Source organism: Ambystoma mexicanum, chromosome 1p, assembly GCF_040938575.1.
Source record: "Ambystoma mexicanum isolate Mex_15411 chromosome 1p, UKY_AmexF1_1, whole genome shotgun sequence".
NCBI lineage: Eukaryota > Metazoa > Chordata > Amphibia > Caudata > Ambystomatidae > Ambystoma > Ambystoma mexicanum.
The window spans coordinates 703,845,972-703,867,263 of NC_090921.1; the positions used below are offsets into that span (position 1 = coordinate 703,845,972).

At 44.9% G+C, this 21,292-nt stretch overlaps 1 protein-coding gene across 2 annotated transcripts in view; it reads left to right on the forward strand.

Annotated features, from left to right (window-relative positions):
* The window catches only part of ASH1L (ASH1 like histone lysine methyltransferase), a 2,936,548-nt gene that overhangs the window by 1,952,843 nt on the left and 962,413 nt on the right, over positions 1-21,292 (forward strand). For both annotated transcript variants that reach the window (XM_069650029.1, XM_069650033.1), the window contains exons 18-20: positions 7,312-7,366; positions 7,473-7,605; positions 8,263-8,511. In XM_069650029.1, the coding sequence (XP_069506130.1) occupies positions 7,312-7,366; positions 7,473-7,605; positions 8,263-8,511 (437 nt within the window). The remainder of the gene's footprint in view (positions 1-7,311; positions 7,367-7,472; positions 7,606-8,262; positions 8,512-21,292) is intronic.

A 21,292-nucleotide genomic window follows, 5' to 3' on the forward strand; every position in this document is an offset into this window, starting at 1 on the left:
CATTTATAACCTGTAAGGGAGCAAGCACTGTCAAAGCCGAAAGGTCCAGAAGGAGGCTTTTAGGGAGCCTGGACAGCCAAAGTCAATGGACAGTCAAAGTTCTCCTGCTCTTCTTAGAAAATTGTACTTAAATAGTCTGTGTTCAAAATAGAAATCACTGTAACTCAGGAGTCACCACCTTTGGAAAGCGCAGGCTGTAAGACCAGTGCAGGTAAGCTTAGATCAACTTAGTGTAGGGTTAAATTGCACTCCCAAAAATAGGAAGCACTCCACAGTACCTTGAAAATGAAGAAAATGTTCCAGGTGGTTGCTTTCACGATGCATTGCAGTAGACCCTTGTTCCTGGTCCTTGGCCGTGGTGACGAAAGGGAGGACGTCTGGTGCGCTTCTATGGCAGCACTCAAGAGATGGACTCAGCAGCAATGGATTTTTGTCGATTCAGCTACTCTTTGTGGTTTTGGTGCCTTTTTCTCAGCACCAACGAAGAACGAAAAGCTCTGGTTAGGATTTCCTTGATCCCTCGGTCCTGGACTCTGGTGGGGGTACTCTTGATGCAGATTTCTTGCTTCTGTAGGGTCCTCTGGATGGCTATGAAGATCTGTCCAGATTCGTACTTTGGAAGAAGCCCATGCACTCACAAGTGGTTGAGGTGCCCTGGCATTGGCCTTCTGCAGCCTTGGAAAGTCACAGCAAGTCGGAGTTGCACCAAAATAGTTTGTCTCGAGGCTAGTTGGTCCCACCAGCCTAATGGAGGAAGTTGTCCTTTACAGGTCTTCCCTGCCGTTACAAAAACGTGGTCAGCACAGCTGCAGGGCTTCACCAGGCACTTTGCTGTCCAGGAGGGTGCTGCTGGCATCTTCGCTTGTCTTCTGCTTCAGATGTTGTCCTCCAGTGGTCGACTCTGTTCTTAGTCCCAAAAACGTTGCTTTTTATGCAAGTTCCCATTCATTCACAGCCCTGTGCTATCTATTTATTAACATTTTAAAGCACGCAGCAGCCCGGGGGTATTGTGGCACTGTTACAGACATATATCATGAACGTGGAAAATCACATGAGTTATAGACAGAAGGAACAGTACATACTTAGTTGCAGGCATAGTGAGGGAGGTGAGAGGGGGGTGCGGGAAGGCTGTGTTAGTTAAGAGTGTTGGTTTGAGTTTTCTCCGGAAGGCTGCGTGGGAAGTCTTGGCTCTAAGTGAGTTGTGTAAGGTGTTCCAAAGTTTGGGTGCTAAGTGTGGTAAGCCAATCCCACCTGCTTTGGCTATTTTAATAAGTGGGATGCAAAGTTTGTTTGCGTGGCAGGTTCTTTTTGGATGTGATAATGTGTCTCTGGATAAGGTCTCCGATAGGTAAGGAGGGGCAGAGAGGCTTAAACATGTGTGTGTTAGAGTAAGGGCCTTGAACGTGATGCTCTCCTTAACGGTGAGCCAGTGGGCAGCTCACCTCTGCTGCGTGATGTGGTCTCTTTTTGGGATCCTGAGAGCATTATTCTGGACTATTTGTAGTCTATTCAGATTTTTAGCGGATGTGCCAGGTAGGAGAGCATTGCAATAATCTAATTTCACCCCTATGGTAGCTCTCGCTATAGATAGGCAGTTCTGGTCGGAGAGGAAATGTTTGACTAATAATAATAATAATAATAATTAGGCTTTTATATAGCGCTACAAACCCTCAGGTATCTGAGCGCTGCTTATTATTACCCACGGTGTGTGGTGCTCATTTATCGACCTCGGAAGGATGAAAGGCTGAGTTTGGCCCCGCCGGGATTCGAACCTGCGTTAACAGGCTCTGCACGGGTGTCAAAGCGGGCGCTCTACTCGCTGTGCCACTTGACCGACTGTGTTTATAAGCTTGGTGGTGTGGCAGGTGCAGAGGCGATAACACTGACTTGGCGAGTCATAGACAACATGGAGTCTAGGAAGACCCCTGGTGTCTTGACTGCTGATGAGACTGGGATGATCGAGCTATCGATAGTAAAGTTGCAGTATTGATGGCTAAGTTTGGCTAGTGTTTCTTTGGGGGCCCATAATGATGATCTTGGTTTTATCGCTGTTGATGCACCGCATTTGCTGCCATCCATGCTTCAATGGTAGTGTAGATCTCGCGGAGGGCTGCAGCGTCCTGGTCATATATGCCAAAGAGTGGTAAAAGGACCTGCGTATCATCAGCATAGTTGGTATAAACTATGCCGAGGGAGTCCAGTCTATCAAAGAGAGTTTGTTTTTTTAATAGGTTATATAGAGTGGGAGCTGTGCAGGAGCCTTGGGGAACTCCACATTGGATGATGGAAGGAGCTGCGTTTGCACTGTCTGAGAAGACCTTTGTGGCTCTGTCTTCAAGGAAAGATGTGATCCAAGAGGAGGCCTGGTTTGTTGAAGTGAGCTGCATGATTGAGGTGAGAGTCTTGTGATCCACAAGGTCAAAGGCGGCCAAGAGGTCAAAGAGTAGGAGGAGGGCAGATTTGCCTTTGTCCATTACTGCCGTTATTTGATTTTTAAGTTCCAGAAGAGCAGTTTCAGTGCCGTTGCCTTTACAGAACCATGATTGCCTTTTACTGTGCATGGCGTTGGTTTCTAGGAAATGTTGGATCTGGTTGTGGGCTGCTTTGTCAAGGATTTTGAGGAGAAATGGGACAATGGTAATGGGGCGATAATTGTTAGGGGAGGAGGGATCTAGGCACGTTTTTCGAAGAGGCCGAGCCCAGGCTTCTTTGAGGCTGGAGAGGACTGTACAGGTTTTGAAGGAAGCATTAATAAATGCCGTGATGAGGAGCCAGGGAATCAACACATTCTTTGATGATGCTGTGATGACATTTGTCTCCTTTGCATGCCGAGGGTCTCAGCTGCTGGAGGAGCTCAAAGACTTCAGTTTTAGAGACGTCATGGAATGAGAAGAGAAGGTTGCGATAATTAGGGGACGGTGGTCAATATTGGTAGGGCTTTCAATTGAGCTTCTATTTTTTTCTTCAAGTAATTCAATTTTGTTGAGCTGAGCTGCCTGTATGCTGGTGCACCATGCTTTATCTTTAATGATTTCATCCGGGCTCGCAGGAGGGGTGATGATGTCTTTAAAGATAGAGAACATTTCCTTGGATTGTGAATTGGCATTGCATATCCTAAGGTTGAGGTATTTTGACTTGGCTTTGAAAATGGCTTCTTTATATTGTGAAGATCGTTTTTTAAATTTTTCTTTGGTGGAGTCGCTAGGCTTAGATTGCCAGTTGGTTAGGGCTTTACCCTTACCGGTAGGTAGGGCATGTAGTTCATCCCTGAAACATGAGTTGGTGTGCATGGATTATTTTCTCTTTTTTTTTTTTTTTATTTGATTGGGGCTATAGTGTTGACAGCTCTGGTGAGGGTGTCGGCGTAGATGTCTGCGAGTGTACTGGGGTCACTCGAGAATGGGGGCTTAAGTTCAGGGACTTCTAGGAAAGGACAAAGGTTGTCCTTGGTTCGTTTTTTTCAGCTTCTGACCTTTGCTGGAGTAGGGGCATAGGTGAGAGCTTTAATGGTGGAAGTGGTGGGGATGGTGAATTGGATGCAGTTATGGTCCGTCCATTGGTAGGCAGAGTTGGAGATGAGGGCAGTTGAGCAATTGTGGTCTGCCACTCCAGGGCTCAAGTCGAAGATACACGCGAGGGGACGGAGTCCACCCACTTTATTCAAAGGGTGGACTCAGTCCCCCCCCCCTGCTAAAAGAGAAACATTGGATGCACTCTTTGAATTTATGAATGAAAGCTGACCTCAGGGATCAAACAGCAGTCGTCAGGTTTGTAGGCCGGACACTTCACCACTGCACTATATAACCTGATGAAAAATAACCAACAACTAAAGATCAAATATCCCATTTCAGTACTGCCAGTCCCAGGGAAAACAATTGTATTGGTTCTTGGAGTTTAAAACATGCACACCTTTTAATGTTTTCAAAAACACTATTAGAAGAAAATATTCTGTCTTGGTTTTGTGTGTGTGTTGATTTTATGAAAGGCAAATGCCAATCGTCCTGTTCAATTTGGGTGGTTATGCAAAGCCAATTTAATGAAATGTGCATATTTCACCTTGATATGCTAATTTCTGGCAAAGTCACACACATTGCGTTTGTTGATGAGTCCCCCCCCCCCCCACTTAAATTGTAGGACTTGATCCCTGTGCCACCCAATCGAGGGTGCAGACTTTGGAATGGGTTGGACTGATAACTTTTTGTATGAAGCCTAAATCTTTTATTTCTTTGGCTAGGGCTGTGGCTGCTTTGTCCTTGGTCATTCAAGCCTAGATTAAGGTCGCCGAGTAGGATGGATTTGCTGGAGATGTCCTTGGAACTCTGGTGCTGGGCCAGTCGGCTGGTACATTAGGTAGTTATTAATGGTGCAGTTAGGGGACAGGGATAGTTTGGCTGAGAGTAGGTCAGTGTTGCCTTCCCACTGGTGGTTGCAAGGTCTGATGGATAGTGCATCTTTGGTAATTAGGGCTACGCCACCTCCTTTAGACATCAGTCTGTCTTGGCGGAGAATGGAGAATCCGGCCGGGAGGGCTAGTGAAATGGCTGTACCGGACACCTCATGGAGCCATGTCTCCATGACGGCGAGTAGATCTAGGTCCTGAGTAGTGATTAGGTCATTGATTTCCAGCACATGAGTGTGAAGAGAGCACATTTAAGAGCGGTTGAAGAACAATTGTTTTTGGTAGTGGTCGCGAAAGGTGGCAGATTATTGGAAGGAGTGTGGGAGGTTATCAGGGGGAGGGCTTAATGAGTTGAGCTGCGTTTAAGTGCGATTTCTTGGGGGCGAGCCTTTGGAGAGGCGTTTGGGGAGATGTTTTTAGTGGGACGTGAGGGTCTTTAATTGTGGAGGAGTACTTGGGAGGTAGAGACCGGAGTCTGGTGAATCTAGATGCTAAGTGAGCCTGGAGGCTGAGTTTAGCAGGGGTGCTTCTTTGTCATCTGGGGAAGACCGATGAGGTAGGGTGATAGATGGGGGAGGCTGAGTTAGTAGTTACCATGATTGACTCGGTGGGATTCAGGAGGCAGGAGATGGTGAGCACTAATACAAGCAGGATGTATCCAGTGAGGGTGGTGTGGTGTGCGTTCTGTTGTGCAAGAAGAGCTAATGGATCACGGGAGGAATACATTGGAGAGACTGGTAGAGAGCTCGGTGAGTACTATAGGGTCAGGGCAACAAGCCTGGGTGGTGAGGTTGAGGCCTGGAAGCAACAGCCTTTTGGCAGAACAGCGTAAGGGGGTGGCACATACAGTTGATTGAATGTGGAGCGGTTAGGGGCAGTGCAGTGCTGCTGACGCAATTCGGGATAAAGGTGCGTAGATGCAGCACTGTTGGATGGGCACAGCGAGACAGAGGCTAGCAAGGGCAAATGGTGCTGCTGGGTGCAGGCACACAAGTTTTAGGTGGTTCACACAGCGCCGTAGGCGGCATACAAGATCAAATGGGGCACAAAAAGGCAATTGGAGGCACACAAATTCAGATGGGGCACGTAATGCAATTGATGGCACACAACGCCGTAGGCGGCATACAAGATCAGATGGGGCTTGTAATGCAATTGGTGGTATACAAATTCAAATGGGGCACACAACGCCGTAGGCAGCAATGTGGCGATGCTATAATTTGTGGCGATGGTGCGTGGGTGGCAGCACGGTTGGAGTGGGCACTCAAAGTAGACCGAGTAGATAGTCCGGACTCGGGGCTTGGTGAACAGGATGGGTGTGATCTGCTACTCTGGTGGCATACGCCAGTGAACGTTATGCCGAGACGCAAAATATCCCAGTGGTATGTGTCAAAGGGGACTGGCGATTATACGTTGCTTGGCTGAATAAGGGCAGAGATTGTCCTGCAATGATGGGTACTGTGAGCAGGAATAACTCAAGGGGTACTCACAGTTACGGCTGGGGTTATATGATGCAGCGTGGCCGGCTCTTACGGCCCGCCATCGGCAGGCAAAGACAGGCCTGGCCCTTCGGATGGAGGCTGGCTCTCGCCTTCCGGTGGAGCTGGCCTGAACAAACGAAATGCAGCAACCAATCAGCGGGCTGCTTATGGAATTTGGTTGCTTAGCAATCCAACAACGGTGCGGTGCCCTTTTTCTCTCAGCGCACGCAGGATTCATGGCACTGTGGTGGCTATCAATCACACAGCAGGGTGGCTGTCCTTTTAGGACAGCCAGCCGGCCAATAGAAACTGATTTCACTCAGGCACACCTAGAGACAAAGGACAGGAAGGTTTCGGGACCCTCCCTCACTTCCTTACTTTCCAGACACACTGGAGCCTGGGCGCGCTTCAGGGCTGAAGCCCACCACAGGCAAACTAAACAAAGGAACCCCAACCTGATGCAAACAGAGTCAAAGCCCAGAAGAAACTAACAAAAAATGGCAAAAAAAGAAGGGTGGGTGGGGGGGTCATTTTGTGAAAATGGTCACACTTTGGTGCATGTCACTAGGTAGTAAAAAAGAAACAACTGCCACCCGCCATTCAAGTAAGTTAGTGGAACAAAATGTTACATGAGGAATGTGTTAAAGGAATTACTAGGTAACCCCCAACACTCCACATAGGGCGGGCGGTGTGTGTTGGACCCATAAAGTACAGGTAAGTAAGACAGGGGTCATCTTACTATTCTTGGGCACAGTACTTCACCCAAGAAAATGTAGTTAAACATTAAGAGGAGTCCAAGGGACTTCTCAGTGGCACTGCACAAAAGGGAATGTTTGTTACAATGCAAATGCATTTGCCTATGGAGTTTACCAGACTCCATAAAACAGTAAGGAACATAGAAAATCACAGTCAGGAAAACACAGGAGTGAGAGAGAAAAAGATCCCACTCACTCAGGAGTTAAAATTAAAAAGCCCTGAGTCGAGCAAAAGAGCTGGGGGTTCTCTAGGATTAAGGGGAATTGGCACAGAAATTAAAATTCTCCCTAACATCTATCGGGCACTTTCTAATTTTCTCCCTAACCTAGACTCAAAAGTGGATAATATCTGGTTTGACTTTCATGCAAGTAGTGCCCTTTACTTCAAAATGTGACAACCATGAAGTAATAAATCCATCATCATAATATTTAACAGTTAGCTGGTAGGTTGTTTCCTTCACTTGGCTTATTATTTATCACCATTTAGTTGGAAAGGTAATGCGCTTTACGAAGTGTAAGGATTGTGAGAAACGGGAGAGTTTACCTGAAAAAGTCATTATTATTTAAGAGCATTCACTCATAAAGACATTATTCATAGTTCCTCTGCAGTTATTCATGATCAAATCAACACATCTTCCTATGAACTGTGACCCCTTGTGGTTGTGTTCTTCTATTTTAGATTCCTCGGAGCATATCCTCGCTGCCCCCTTGCTAAATCTTCCATCCAGAAAAAAGTAGGTGTTTCTTTTATTTAACCTTGGGGTGTTTATAAGCTTTTCAATGTGTTTCTGAAGCTCTGCAACCGAAAAGTTACAGTTTAACCCTTTTGCCTGTCCTTAGAAATGCTGAATATTACGAAAAGGTTCTGGACCCTCTTGATCTCATCACAATTGAGAAGCAGATATTGACAGGCTACTATAAAAGTGTTGAAGCTTTTGACACTGACATGCTAAAGGTTTTCAGAAATGCTGAGGTAAGTCTGGGCTCCTTTGAGTATTAAAGTTATTAGAAACTGCACAAATGAAGACTGCTTTTGTTCATAGTACTTTGTTATTTGAAAGGGGTGGGGGAGGGTGTAGTTTTTAGTATACAGAGTTTAAAAAGGCCCATGAGTTGGCGTAACAGCCTTTGAAGTAAGTGCAAAATGATGGCAAATGTGGTAAAACCACATTTGTGTTTTTTTTTTTTTGTTTTTTTTTTTTTTTTTTTACAGCACGCAATACCCGGATACTTCTAAGCTACACGCACCAGTATAGCAGCAAAACGATCTTGTTGTTTCCCTCTCTCCCCACTAACCTAACTCGCCCTACTCTCTCTGGTCCACCAGATCACCTGGAGGCCCATGTTAAATGGCATTGGTGCAAATTAAAAATCCCAGTTAACAAAACAAAACATAGGATCCATGTTGTTGTTGCATATTGTTTGTCCTTGGGAAGTCTGATAGTCGAGAGATCTACGTCCACTTGGCTGCAGAATCTACAAATGCATACTATTCACGTCTGTAGCTCCTTCAGCTGATCTTTAGCTTAGCTGCTACCATCCCGCTAGTGTTTTTTGGTACCATCTGACATTTTACATAGAACATGAGCCATCAACTTGTCTTCATTTATTTTACTTTGCTTTTGCCTAGAGGTTTTATGGCAGAAAGTCTCAAGTTGGACGTGACGTTTGTCGACTGAGAAAGGCTTATTACAGCGCCCGGCATGAAGCCTCAGCACAGATTGATGAGATTGTAGGGGAAACTGCCAGTGAGGCAGACGGCAGTGAAATATCCCTCTGCGAAAAGGATAATGGCCATGAGAAAGATGATGATGTTATCCGCTGCATCTGCGGTCTCTACAAGGATGAAGGGCTCATGATTCAGTGTGAGAAATGCATGGTAAGGAGAACAGCATTAATTTTCTCATCCAAAATGTTCTATTTTTTTGAGTGTTGCTAAAACTTGTTTTACACGAGACGCAGTGATTCGTAAAAGGGTTGGTGACAACAATGCATGAGCACAGCACCCCAAAGCTCCACACCAGTCTATGTGCGTGCACGTTCATGCCCACACGTTCTCTCTTTGTCATCTTTCTATTCCAGACTTTGAGGAAAACTCTCAGAAAATGCCACTGATGTAATCCTGTGATGTTAAGTGGTTGAACAGAAACTATTCTGAACCCAGGACCTTTTAAAGGCTTAAAGGTCATATGTTGCCCTTCCAAAATGTGTTTATGAATGGAAAATTACATTTTCTTTTTTAAAAAAAGGAACAATGAATTTGTGGCATTCCCGGGTATATAATGAGAAGCCTGCATGACAACTGAAAACCCAGACTGCCCAACATGTTTCTACCTTCCTCATGATTGTTTCTACTGTTATGTTATGAGTACTTGTATAGCGCACGTTCGCCCAAAGGCATCATGGTGCTAGAGGGGCAAGTAACAAACAAACCAAGACAACCGAGGCAAAAGGCCATCAACTGCAGAGATAAAAATAGGTGTGTTTATTAAGGGCTTCCTGAAGACCAAGTGATAAGGCATTTTTTTAATTGGCAGCGGAAGATCATTCCACAGCTCAGCCGCAGCAATAGAAACCATGTCCCCCAATACGGGAGCGCCAGAAGGAGGGCACACATAGCAGACCTGCCCACGCTGAACGCCAAAGAGCGCTTGGGGAGGTAACGCACAAACTTATTGCAGAGATATTCTGCCCCCTGACAATGTAGAGCCCGATGGACAATGCACAGTGCATTGAATCTTATACGCTGAGCCACTGGGAGCCAGTGCAGGGAACGTAGAACTGGGGAAAAATGGGCCCCATAAGGTGTCCCAGTAGCCACACGTGCCGCACTGTTGTGCTTCATCCAGTGATCAATAATTCTGAAGAAAAGGCTTTCGTGTGAAAGTTACAAGCGAAGACAAACCGCACTAAGCTCAAATACAGCAACATCACCATTTTTAAGAATGTACTGATTGCCAGGTTATATGAGAGTGTGTACATATTTTGAGAATTTATCAGCATTGGCACTCCCATATATTCTCTTAAAATAGTCCCTATTGTCAATCCTTGGAATACAAAGCAGTTTTGAAGAAGGCACATTCGTATCGTACTCTTTCTTCCACTTTTGTTATTTTCATTGTTTACTGCTTAGGGTATAAAGCACTGAGTCCACTTTCAGATTCTGTTCTGTGTGTCACATGAAAGGAGCCCTTGGTTACTTGTCATTTAAAAGAAATACATTAACCAAGAGAGAATATAAAATAAATTAATACAAGAAAATGTATTGATCATTTTTGTGGGGGTCTGAAGGGTAACCTCTTTGAACTTTCCCTCCTGGGCTTCCTCTGGTTTTAATGCAGCAGAATGCCTGTGTCAGAGGTGCAACATGTATTGCCTTATAACATTTACAGTGGAAGGAATTTATTATCTGCATCAGAGGATTGCAGGATCTGCCAGGAATTTAGCTCAGAACCCTTTGTTAGGCAGAAACCTGTGCAGTTCCCTTGGGGAACACTGCAAAAGATTTAAGACTACAGGTAGAGCAGTAAACCCCTTTGGTAGCAGTCTGTACCACCCAGATTTACCTGGTAGCTGTGGCTGAGCAGTCAGACTTCTCTCAAGAAGAGTTAGGCAGTATGTAAAGTATACACAATATGTACCAAAACACAATAGCACAAGCAAACACTGACCAGAGCTTGGTTTCAAAAGTATATAGTTATTTATTTAAAATACACATAAGTTAAAAACACTCTAGCAAAAATATAGTAAAAGCACTTCAACACAGTTATAATGAAAGTAGATTCAATCCTTTCTCCTATCTAGACAACTCTAAGTAAACACCACTTAATTAAAACAGAGGTGAGTGCTTAACGTTAGATGACACTCTAGTAGTTTCCAAGAAAGGGAGAGAAAAAGCAGAAATGGGTTAGACACACCACTCTAAGGTCCAGAGCACTTGCAATAGGCTTAAAGAAGAATAAAGTCACAGGTGAGCAAAAGTCACTAGGCAGGGCCCACTCTTAGAGTAGCCGGAGCGAAAATGTGCCCAAGATCACACTGTTAGTTAGAGATTCAAAGTCTTGCAAAGAGTCAAAAAGAGGTTAGAGTGGCTCAGAAAGTTTAGCCAAAGTGCCCCAGGCACTCCCAGGTTCGAAAGCCGGGGACTAAATCTACCCCGTACAGTCGGTAGCAAGGGAAGCCAGGCAGAACACAGTACCTTAAGCGGAAAGGATCCTCCAGCGGTGGCAGTTGTTCCAGGCAGTGGCAGCAGGGCTCGACGTCGGTCAGGGGAGAAGAAGTTCTCGCTGAAGAGCAGAAGAAGAGGGTCGTTGCACTGCCCGGGAAGAAACCAGCCGCGGAGTCCTCCGGTTAAAGGGTTGGTACCGACTTTCGCGGTATGGGGGTAAAGTGTGGTATTCCGGTTGCCGGGGTGCTTGGCACAGGCAAGGCGGCCACGAGATACCTCAAAGAACGGAAAGAAGGCGAAAACTGGTTGTCCCCACCAGTCAAGGGAAGGAGCCACTCCGTTAAGAGTTCTCCTCGGTCGTCGGGAAAAAGTGGTGAGACGGTTCAGCAGGGCTCCACCGGGTGGTGTCGTCGAAGCAGGTCGGCTCAGCTCTTCCCTCGTCGGATTCTTGGTCCTGTGGCGACTTCTGAAGTCCCAGTCCCCAAAGCCCTGCTTTTATGCAGCAAACCCCCATTCACCCAGCCTAGCTGTCACTCAAACATGCTAAGTGGTGAGCCGGGCGGCTCACCACTTGGGCCAATCAGGACGGAGTGCGACTTGAGTTACCAAGGTAACTCAGTCCAGGGTGCCTAAATCCCCCTCCACCCCTCCTAAGTATCCCAGACAGAGTGGCACCACTTTGGAGGGCTTCTGTGGAGAAGCCCGCCAAAAGTGGAACAAAGGGCTCCACTTTGGGTCAGAGTTACAGAGGCGAACACCAACGCCATTTTAGAATCAAGTTTTGGCAAAAAGTCCCAACCGGAGTTATAAAAATAAATATATAAACCGGCGGTATGTTTAAGGCTACCGTAAATAATTAATTAAATGTGTTAGCCTAAAACAATGGGAAATCCCATAGGGAAATATTCGCGGTTGAATATAAAAAGTAGTTTCCACTGCCACCAGCCAAAACTCGATCAGGGGGGACGGAGACGTGCCCCCTCGACTAACAGACCCTGGGGCAATCGAATTGCCCCAGCCAGTACGTCCACAATATGATGGTTTGTACTGGTTCTGTTCAGGATTCAAGACTAGCAAAGTCTTTGGTGACTTTACATGCCCTGGGAGACAGTAGTCAGTCCCGGGGTATGGAGTCTATGTTGGGGAGTCCCTAGGACACCCCTGGGTCACGGCACAGAGGGTGCTGTGTGACCCACATCACAAAAATACATGAGGCCCTATGGAGTAAGAGACCCCATAGCCCATTCAACACAAGGTTTAACCAAGAAAACACACTTCAACATGTCCAAGAGTGAGGGTAAAAGAGTCTCACTCTTGGCAGGAGAAAAAAATTAAACCCCAGAAATCCAGCAAAGCTGCTGGGGGACTCACTAGGTAGGGAAATTCAGCCTAAACAGAGAATTCTCCCTAACACTCGCCCCCCCCAGACTAAGGGACAGGAGGATTTAATCCACTCCTGGATGAACCTCATACCTCTAGTCGATGATATACATCCTAGAGAGTCCATCAGCATTTTGATGGTGACACCTTGACCTATGTTCAATGGAGAACTCAAAGGTTTTCTTTTGCAAGCTAACGGACCTACAGACCCTTTGAGGAACATCAGTCTTTTTGTTATAGGGGATCTGGTTGACCAGTCCCTCAGAAGTTGGTACAACTTCTGAACCTATGTTAGGCTTTTTCAAGGGGTCCTTATAAAGGATTCCCTTAGATCTAGAGGGGCCTCCAAGGTTCCTCACCACCTCTCTTGTGGGAGCAGGTTGGGTCTTAGGCCTCTTGGTTGGAGGGGTTGGGGTTAGGCAATGTACCTGCTTCCCCTTCCTCTTAGATCTACCCTTACCTATTTTAGGAGTTTCCCCCCTAATATTAGGATTTGAGTTGGGGTCTTCAGTAGAAGGTCCAACAGTCTGAAGGTTTTTGGCCTTAGACTTTTCTTTTCTGGTTTTCCACCAGCACTGAGAATTACCAGTTCTCTCAGGTCCAGATAGGGGCCTAGTTGGTCTATCCACCTCTTCCTCAGAAGCAGGGGGGGTCAGAGACTCGGAAACTAGGGGAACAAGGGTGGAGCTTGGTTGGGGCTCCCATGTTCCTAGCATACTATCCTGAAATGTGCCTGGGTTAGAGGTCAACTTACTAACACCAGGGCTTGTAGTGGGGTTCTCAGTAGAGGGTCCCACAGGCTTAGAAGGGTCCTTCAAGGTAGCCTGTCTAGCCAATTTGGTTAAGTTCTGCTTCTCCATACTGGGAGGCCTGGGGGTATGTGACACTACTCCTAGAGTTCTTAGGTCATTCCCCAACAGGACCTTCCCAGGTACCTCAGTCTGAACACTGACAGGGATCCTCACTGTCATGTTGTTACACTGAATGAGGGCTGGTAGAATAGGAACCATTTGGGCAGGGCCTCCAGACATTTTAGTGGGACCTTTGGGTGCTTTGGCCACATCCTCAGGTTGAAAGAAGCTTTCATCCACTACTGTTCTGCTGGCCCCAGTGTCTCTCCTGGCAGGAGTATCCTGGCCATTGACAAGAACACTGTCCACATAATACACCTTAGAGTTAACAGGTAGGGAGTTATACACAACCCTATTCTGGGGACTAACCAGACCCATAGGCTCTAAGTTTACAGTTGCTTGAAGACCCAAGGGTTCTTCAGCAAAGAGTTCAAAGTGGGCACTAGCCATCTGTACTTCATCCTCAGGAGTGAAGGCTAAGGAGACTGTGCTGATCCCTGCAGGTTTACCCTTGCACTTGGGATCTCCTTTGATATGGTCAGTACCCTGACAGACATAGCATTGTCCAAATGCTCTCTGGAAGGGTGGCTTGTTCTGACCTCCTTCTGGCTTGTGGCCAGAAGGTACAGTAGCCTGACTAGGTTTCCCATGTGGCTTACCCTGGTTATTTTGTGGTTTGGGGCCCTCTTTGGGATAGGAATTATTAGAATTCTCTTTGGAGTCTTTTTTAGGCTGTTTCTCCCCATCCTTCTTCTGAGTTACCCCAGAATCCTTGTGAGTGGCCCTGTTGGCAACCCACAAGTCAGCAGCCTTAGCTAGCCTCCGGGAATCTAATTCCCTGGAATCAGCCAAGTGTTGTCTGAGCTCAGGAGAGCAGGCATCATAAATAGTCTCCAACATAAACAAATTCTTCATACCTTCATAAGTGTTCACCTTGTAACCCTTAATCCATCCCTCTAAGTTTTTCAAACATTCATTCACCCAGGTAGCCCAAGGGGTACCATCATGCTTTTTGAGGCTCCTAAACCTCTTAAGATACTGGGAAGGGGTCTTCCCAAACCTAGCTATCAAAGCTAGTTTCACACATTCATAGTCCTTCCTATCCTCCTCCCCCATCTCCATTACCACATCAGTTGCAACAGGGGGAAGCCTAGAGAACAACCAGGTGAGTAAGTCATTTCCTGTGATGTTCTGGAGCCCATGATTATATTCAAACAGAGACAACCAATCCAACACATCCAACTTAGGCTCATACATACCAACCAATTCTTTAGGCATCCGGGGTCTTTTAGGACTGGAACTTCTAGAGGAGCCAGAGAGAGAAACATTCCCAACAGATAATTTCTTCATTTCTAAGTCATACTTGAGCTCCATTTCCCTTAGCCTTAGTTCTTTGTCAGTTTGAGCATTAAGTTTCTTATACTCCAATTCTAGCTTCATTTTCTCCAGTTCAAAGTACTGAGGACTAAATGTGGGACCTGGTAAAGGTCCAGTAGGTACAGCAGGTAGAGCAGGCAGAGGCCTAGGGGGGACAGTTACAACAGCCTCACCCTCCTCTTCTGACTCTTCCTCAGAATCATCAACATTTTGCTCCATGTTAACTTCAATACTGTCATCTACAGTTGCTGGAGTGGTAGGCTCCTCTGAACCATCACCCAGACTTTGGTTAGCTAACAATCTTTCAATCAGCTCCATTTTCTTGCCCTTAGTCAGGAGATCCTTATGTTTACAGAGCACTCTTAAACAATCAGCAGTTTTGGCTGCAAGGGACTCTTGACTATAGCTTTCTATAACTGACATGTTAGAGGTTTTACTTTTTCAGTGCTAAGCTTTGTGGTTAGTTGCACTAAGGTATCTAAAGCACAATAAAATGTATACTCAATACAAATCCCACCGCTGTACACCAGTGTTAGGCAGAAACCTGTGCAGTTCCCTTGGGGAACACTGCAAAAGATTTAAGACTACAGGTAGAGCAGTAAACCCCTTTGGTAGCAGTCTGTACCACCCAGATTTACCTGGTAGCTGTGGCTGAGCAGTCAGACTTCTCTCAAGAAGAGTTAGGCAGTATGTAAAGTATACACAATATGTACCAAAACACAATAGCACAAGCAAACACTGACCAGAGCTTGGTTTCAAAAGTATATAGTTATTTATTTAAAATACACATAAGTTAAAAACACTCTAGCAAAAATATAGTAAAAGCACTTCAACACAGTTATAATGAAAGTAGATTCAATCCTTTCTCCTATCTAGACAACTCTAAGTAAACACCACTTAATTAAAACAGAGGTGAGTGCTTAACGTTAGATGACACTCTAGTAGTTTCCAAGAAAGGGAGAGAAAAAGCAGAAATGGGTTAGACACACCACTCTAAGGTCCAGAGCACTTGCAATAGGCTTAAAGAAGAATAAAGTCACAGGTGAGCAAAAGTCACTAGGCAGGGCCCACTCTTAGAGTAGCCGGAGCGAAAATGTGCCCAAGATCACACTGTTAGTTAGAGATTCAAAGTCTTGCAAAGAGTCAAAAAGAGGTTAGAGTGGCTCAGAAAGTTTAGCCAAAGTGCCCCAGGCACTCCCAGGTTCGAAAGCCGGGGACTAAATCTACCCCGTACAGTCGGTAGCAAGGGAAGCCAGGCAGAACACAGTACCTTAAGCGGAAAGGATCCTCCAGCGGTGGCAGTTGTTCCAGGCAGTGGCAGCAGGGCTCGACGTCGGTCAGGGGAGAAGAAGTTCTCGCTGAAGAGCAGAAGAAGAGGGTCGTTGCACTGCCCGGGAAGAAACCAGCCGCGGAGTCCTCCGGTTAAAGGGTTGGTACCGACTTTCGCGGTATGGGGGTAAAGTGTGGTATTCCGGTTGCCGGGGTGCTTGGCACAGGCAAGGCGGCCACGAGATACCTCAAAGAACGGAAAGAAGGCGAAAACTGGTTGTCCCCACCAGTCAAGGGAAGGAGCCACTCCGTTAAGAGTTCTCCTCGGTCGTCGGGAAAAAGTGGTGAGACGGTTCAGCAGGGCTCCACCGGGTGGTGTCGTCGAAGCAGGTCGGCTCAGCTCTTCCCTCGTCGGATTCTTGGTCCTGTGGCGACTTCTGAAGTCCCAGTCCCCAAAGCCCTGCTTTTATGCAGCAAACCCCCATTCACCCAGCCTAGCTGTCACTCAAACATGCTAAGTGGTGAGCCGGGCGGCTCACCACTTGGGCCAATCAGGACGGAGTGCGACTTGAGTTACCAAGGTAACTCAGTCCAGGGTGCCTAAATCCCCCTCCACCCCTCCTAAGTATCCCAGACAGAGTGGCACCACTTTGGAGGGCTTCTGTGGAGAAGCCCGCCAAAAGTGGAACAAAGGGCTCCACTTTGGGTCAGAGTTACAGAGGCGAACACCAACGCCATTTTAGAATCAAGTTTTGGCAAAAAGTCCCAACCGGAGTTATAAAAATAAATATATAAACCGGCGGTATGTTTAAGGCTACCGTAAATAATTAATTAAATGTGTTAGCCTAAAACAATGGGAAATCCCATAGGGAAATATTCGCGGTTGAATATAAAAAGTAGTTTCCACTGCCACCAGCCAAAACTCGATCAGGGGGGACGGAGACGTGCCCCCTCGACTAACAGACCCTGGGGCAATCGAATTGCCCCAGCCAGTACGTCCACAATATGATGGTTTGTACTGGTTCTGTTCAGGATTCAAGACTAGCAAAGTCTTTGGTGACTTTACATGCCCTGGGAGACAGTAGTCAGTCCCGGGGTATGGAGTCTATGTTGGGGAGTCCCTAGGACACCCCTGGGTCACGGCACAGAGGGTGCTGTGTGACCCACATCACAAAAATACATGAGGCCCTATGGAGTAAGAGACCCCATAGCCCATTCAACACAAGGTTTAACCAAGAAAACACACTTCAACATGTCCAAGAGTGAGGGTAAAAGAGTCTCACTCTTGGCAGGAGAAAAAAATTAAACCCCAGAAATCCAGCAAAGCTGCTGGGGGACTCACTAGGTAGGGAAATTCAGCCTAAACAGAGAATTCTCCCTAACACCCTTAAAGGATATACTAGTAAGGGGATCTGAACCTGCTTCTCTGAGAGAAATGTCAAAAGAAAAATCATTCAGATAAAAAGGGTCTACATCTGATGAGACATCTAAGTAAGAATGGAATAAAAGATTTAAACTCCAAAGTTGAATGAATCAGAAAACAGTAATAAGGAATAAAAAGTAGGGCTGCGTAAGAAATCCAAAATGTTAATGTAAATAATGTGTAATTTTATTGAATACTGTGACAACATTCATTTGTAATACTAAAAAGTATTGAATCCAGACCAAAACATAAGAAATTTAGATCAAATTAAAAACCATTAATGAAATAAAGAGCCATCCTCAAGGAAGTCTGTGCATACGTCCACATTTGTATCACTCCCATATCAACCATACAGTACCTCAATTGGAAGAAAATAAAGCGAAATGTTCAACAGGTAATAAAGCATTTAGATTAACAATTAATGTTGCATGGTTAGGGATTTGAACCTCCAAATTGTAGAATGAAAACAATTTTCAAATGTTATACAAGAGATACAAAGGCTATCCGACATGGCACATTACAACAACTAGATGTGCTATATGTCTTCATTCACGTGGTGTTCCTCAGGGACAAAATGTATGTCTGGATATTCGTATCATATCTCAAAAGAAAGAAGAGGAACCATTATTTGTAACCAAAATCAATTAACTGTATTGCATAAGGGGCAATATATCATTAAATGCAAATCATATAAAAGTTCACATAATTCATAAACATGCAGGTGACTCCTGCGTACTCAAAGGTGTGGTCAAGAGGGTTCAGATAATCTGCAAGTGTGTGATCACGTAAAAGACTGTTACAACCAGTATGTTTTTGGTGCCAGGTGGTGTCTAAACGATTCTAAGATGTAAAAACAGGAGGATGTCATTGCTTAAGAAGTGTACTCGATAATAGTAGGAGGTGAAACAGGAACATTAGTATTCAATTGCCTACTAAAACTGCACTATAAAGTCCTTTGGGTTAATGCAGAGCCTGCCAAAATGTAATTTATGAAGGTAAACCTGCATGTAAACAGATATTCAAACAGTTAGCTTGAATTGAAATTCTGCAAGATTAATTTGATGGGAATGAACACACTCCTTGAAGTAACAAAAGCAATTACCTCTGAATTTCACTTTGTTACCAAATTAAATAGCGCACACAGTGTTCATGTGCTTACATTCCCAGCTATTGTCCACCAAAACGTTTGTGTGTCCTAGAACAAAATGAAATGAAGGGGTTATAAAGGGTGTGCGGTGCTAAAGCACGTTTTTTTTGTATTTTTTTTTAGCACTGAGAGTGAGTGCTGAAACTATTATTTGGAATGATTGCGTTCTCCCACGTATTACTCATCTTTGATACTCAAGTCTGCTTGGAACTTGCTGTGAAACTTTTTTTCATAGGGCTGATTGTCGTGCGGCATTGAATAGTGGTCCTCGACGGCCTCCGTAACATCGTTCGTGATGTTGACGCTGATATATTTTGGCACGCGTGCTGACCGTTACCTCAGTTATGTTTTTTTTCCACCTTGCTGCATGTTTCAGAGCAACCTGCCTCAGTGATAACACTACTTCTTTCTTCGACAATGGCCTCCACACAGAAATTGCGTTTCAAACAGTGTTCGGACTGTGGGGCCAAGATGTCGATTACAGAACCGCAGCGTGTTTGGCTGTGGTGCTTGGGATTGGGCCACAAGGTCGATGACTGTGGCTCGTGTCAGTTAATGACGGTTAAGGCCTTGCAGGAAAGAAGGGGAATCTTAATGCAGGTAAGTCCTCTCCCAAATCCTGGCTCTTACCCCTTCGAAGAGGAAATCTTCATCTGTCTCGAGAGATGCCTTCCTGTTAAAAAAAACTTTGAAACATAGGCGTTCGAGGTCCGTTGAGGTCCGGGTCACGATGCTGGTCATCCTAGTCCCATAAAAAGGGTAAGAAACAGCATTGCAGGTCCTCGTCGTCGTCTTCATCTTCCTCTTCTGAGAGAGTTAGTTGCCCAAAAAAGAACTTTACTCCAGCGGAGTTAGAACAATTCAGTTTAAAGATGTTAGACATTTTTAAAAGACACGCTCTTCTGCGTTTTCCTCTAAAGGAGTCTGAGAAAAGTGGCCACCCCTCTGCGTCTATTGAGACTGGTAGGGAGTCCCATGTGTCCCCTGCTCATGCGCCTAAGAGTCTGAAAAGAGAGGTTCCTCAACATAAATCGAAGGAATCGTCCTCGACGCACACAAAAAAGCCGGTGTCTGTTACCTCGAAACATTCACTAACGGCATTGAAGCCTTCTTTGAAGGAATTGAAACGGTTGTCACCTGAACCTTCGAGGCACATAATTCATATTGAGCCTCGGAAGCAACATAAGGTCGAAGAAACTGTTAAAGCTTTCGTCCACCTTTGACCTCATCGGAGGTTTCTTCACTCTCGAAGATTGTAAAATCTATTCCTGAGCCTGAATTGTTCAACCCATTCCAAGACATGATTTCTTTATACAGATGGGTTCTATCTTTGAAGATGAGGAGGAGGAAGAGGGTCAGCCCCCTTTTGAGTATGAATATGGAACCTCAAATGTTCCAGAAGAATTAATTTCAGATGCACAATCTTGTGGATACATTAAAGGAAACCAGTAGTTGGGGAAACCTCACCAGAAATAGAATTTGGTAATGCTGAGAGAGCTGGTTATACTGATCCTTCTTACAGAATGGTTATTGGTAAAGTAGCTGAATATCTGGGATGGTCCAGACCTGCAGCCACTGTAGAAACTGATCACCATCTTAGACAGTGGACCAATTAGGGAAGCTGTATTACCATTCCATGAAGCCCTGAGAGTAAGGTTAATGGAAAACTGGTTGAAACCAGATTCTGTTCCGTCTGTCAATACCTTATTGACAAAGAAATACAAGGCTTCCTCCATATCTGAACAGGCACCCAACGCCTGAAAGCTTAGTGGTTCAGGCAGCAACTGCATCCTCAAAGGCTGCAGCCTTATACCAAATGAGGGTGATTATGAAAAAGCATTGTACATTTTCTCTTAAACCTATTTTGGACAAAGTCGAAGCCATATCACTTCTTGGCCTTGATCTCTGTTTGATTGACATCGGCAAAATCCTGAATATTTTACAAGGGAAAATTAGAAAAAATGTGCTGGGGCTTTCTAATGCAATTCCTAAGGCGATTATCATTCACGAACTTGGACTACATTCTTTGGCTGTCAAGTTTCATTGGAGGATACTGACAAGTTATTCTAAAATGCTGTCTCCACCAGGGAATTCTTTATATCAAGACCTAACCCAAATGTTAATTTGGTCATGCCCTGACTCAATTGTGCTATTTAAAAAAAAAAAAAAACAATGGTAGCACTGTTGAAATGCATTGAGATGGAGCCAATAGATCTATGACAGCGTCTGACTTTGTTAAAAAATTGAATACGATTGGGTCAAAGTAAACGAAAAAAATAGGGACGTATTCATCCTACCAGGAGTATGCCTTATTTGTGAAAGAGACTCCCTCATTCGCCTTATTTGTTAATGTTTTCCGTGCCATAAGGCACGAGCAACTTATTTGAGATTTAAATTAGATCAGTTCTATACAAAAGTTCGTACAAATTACTGGAAAAATAAACAAAGTGCGCTTTTGGAAGGTGTATGTCGGTTTTGTTCCATGCAGGGAGAATTAGAAACATTAAAACATTTGGTAATGTTTTGCAAATACTGTGAAACGCCTGAAAAGTTATTTTCAATACAAATTGGTGTAGTGATTGTACCTATTCCCGCAATCTACTGTGGATACGGTGTATGTGGATAATGTCAAACTCACAAATTTTGGCACTCACCTGCCTATTGACCAGTATTCAAGCACAACTTGACTAATCCACAGGGACAACCTATTGGTGTGTGATTGTAATAGTTCTCATTGGTCAATATGTACTACTTTTCTAGCTCTCAAGGTTAATTATTTATTAGGGGTGAGTGGTTCAAAACGATGTCTGTGGTTAATGTAAATGGTTAGTGCAATTCTTTCTGTATATCATTTTCGTATGTGTCTTGGGCACATTGTTGTACAATCTGTCATAGATAGCTGGCTGTATTGTAAGACAAGCCATCGGAGTAGTGTTGATCTTTGAGGTATTTGCTGATGTGTTTTGTGTATTATTTTTTTTGCAGTCATCTTCTTTGGCTGCTGCAGACACACGTTTGGTGTAGTATAGCGTGTGTGTTTATATT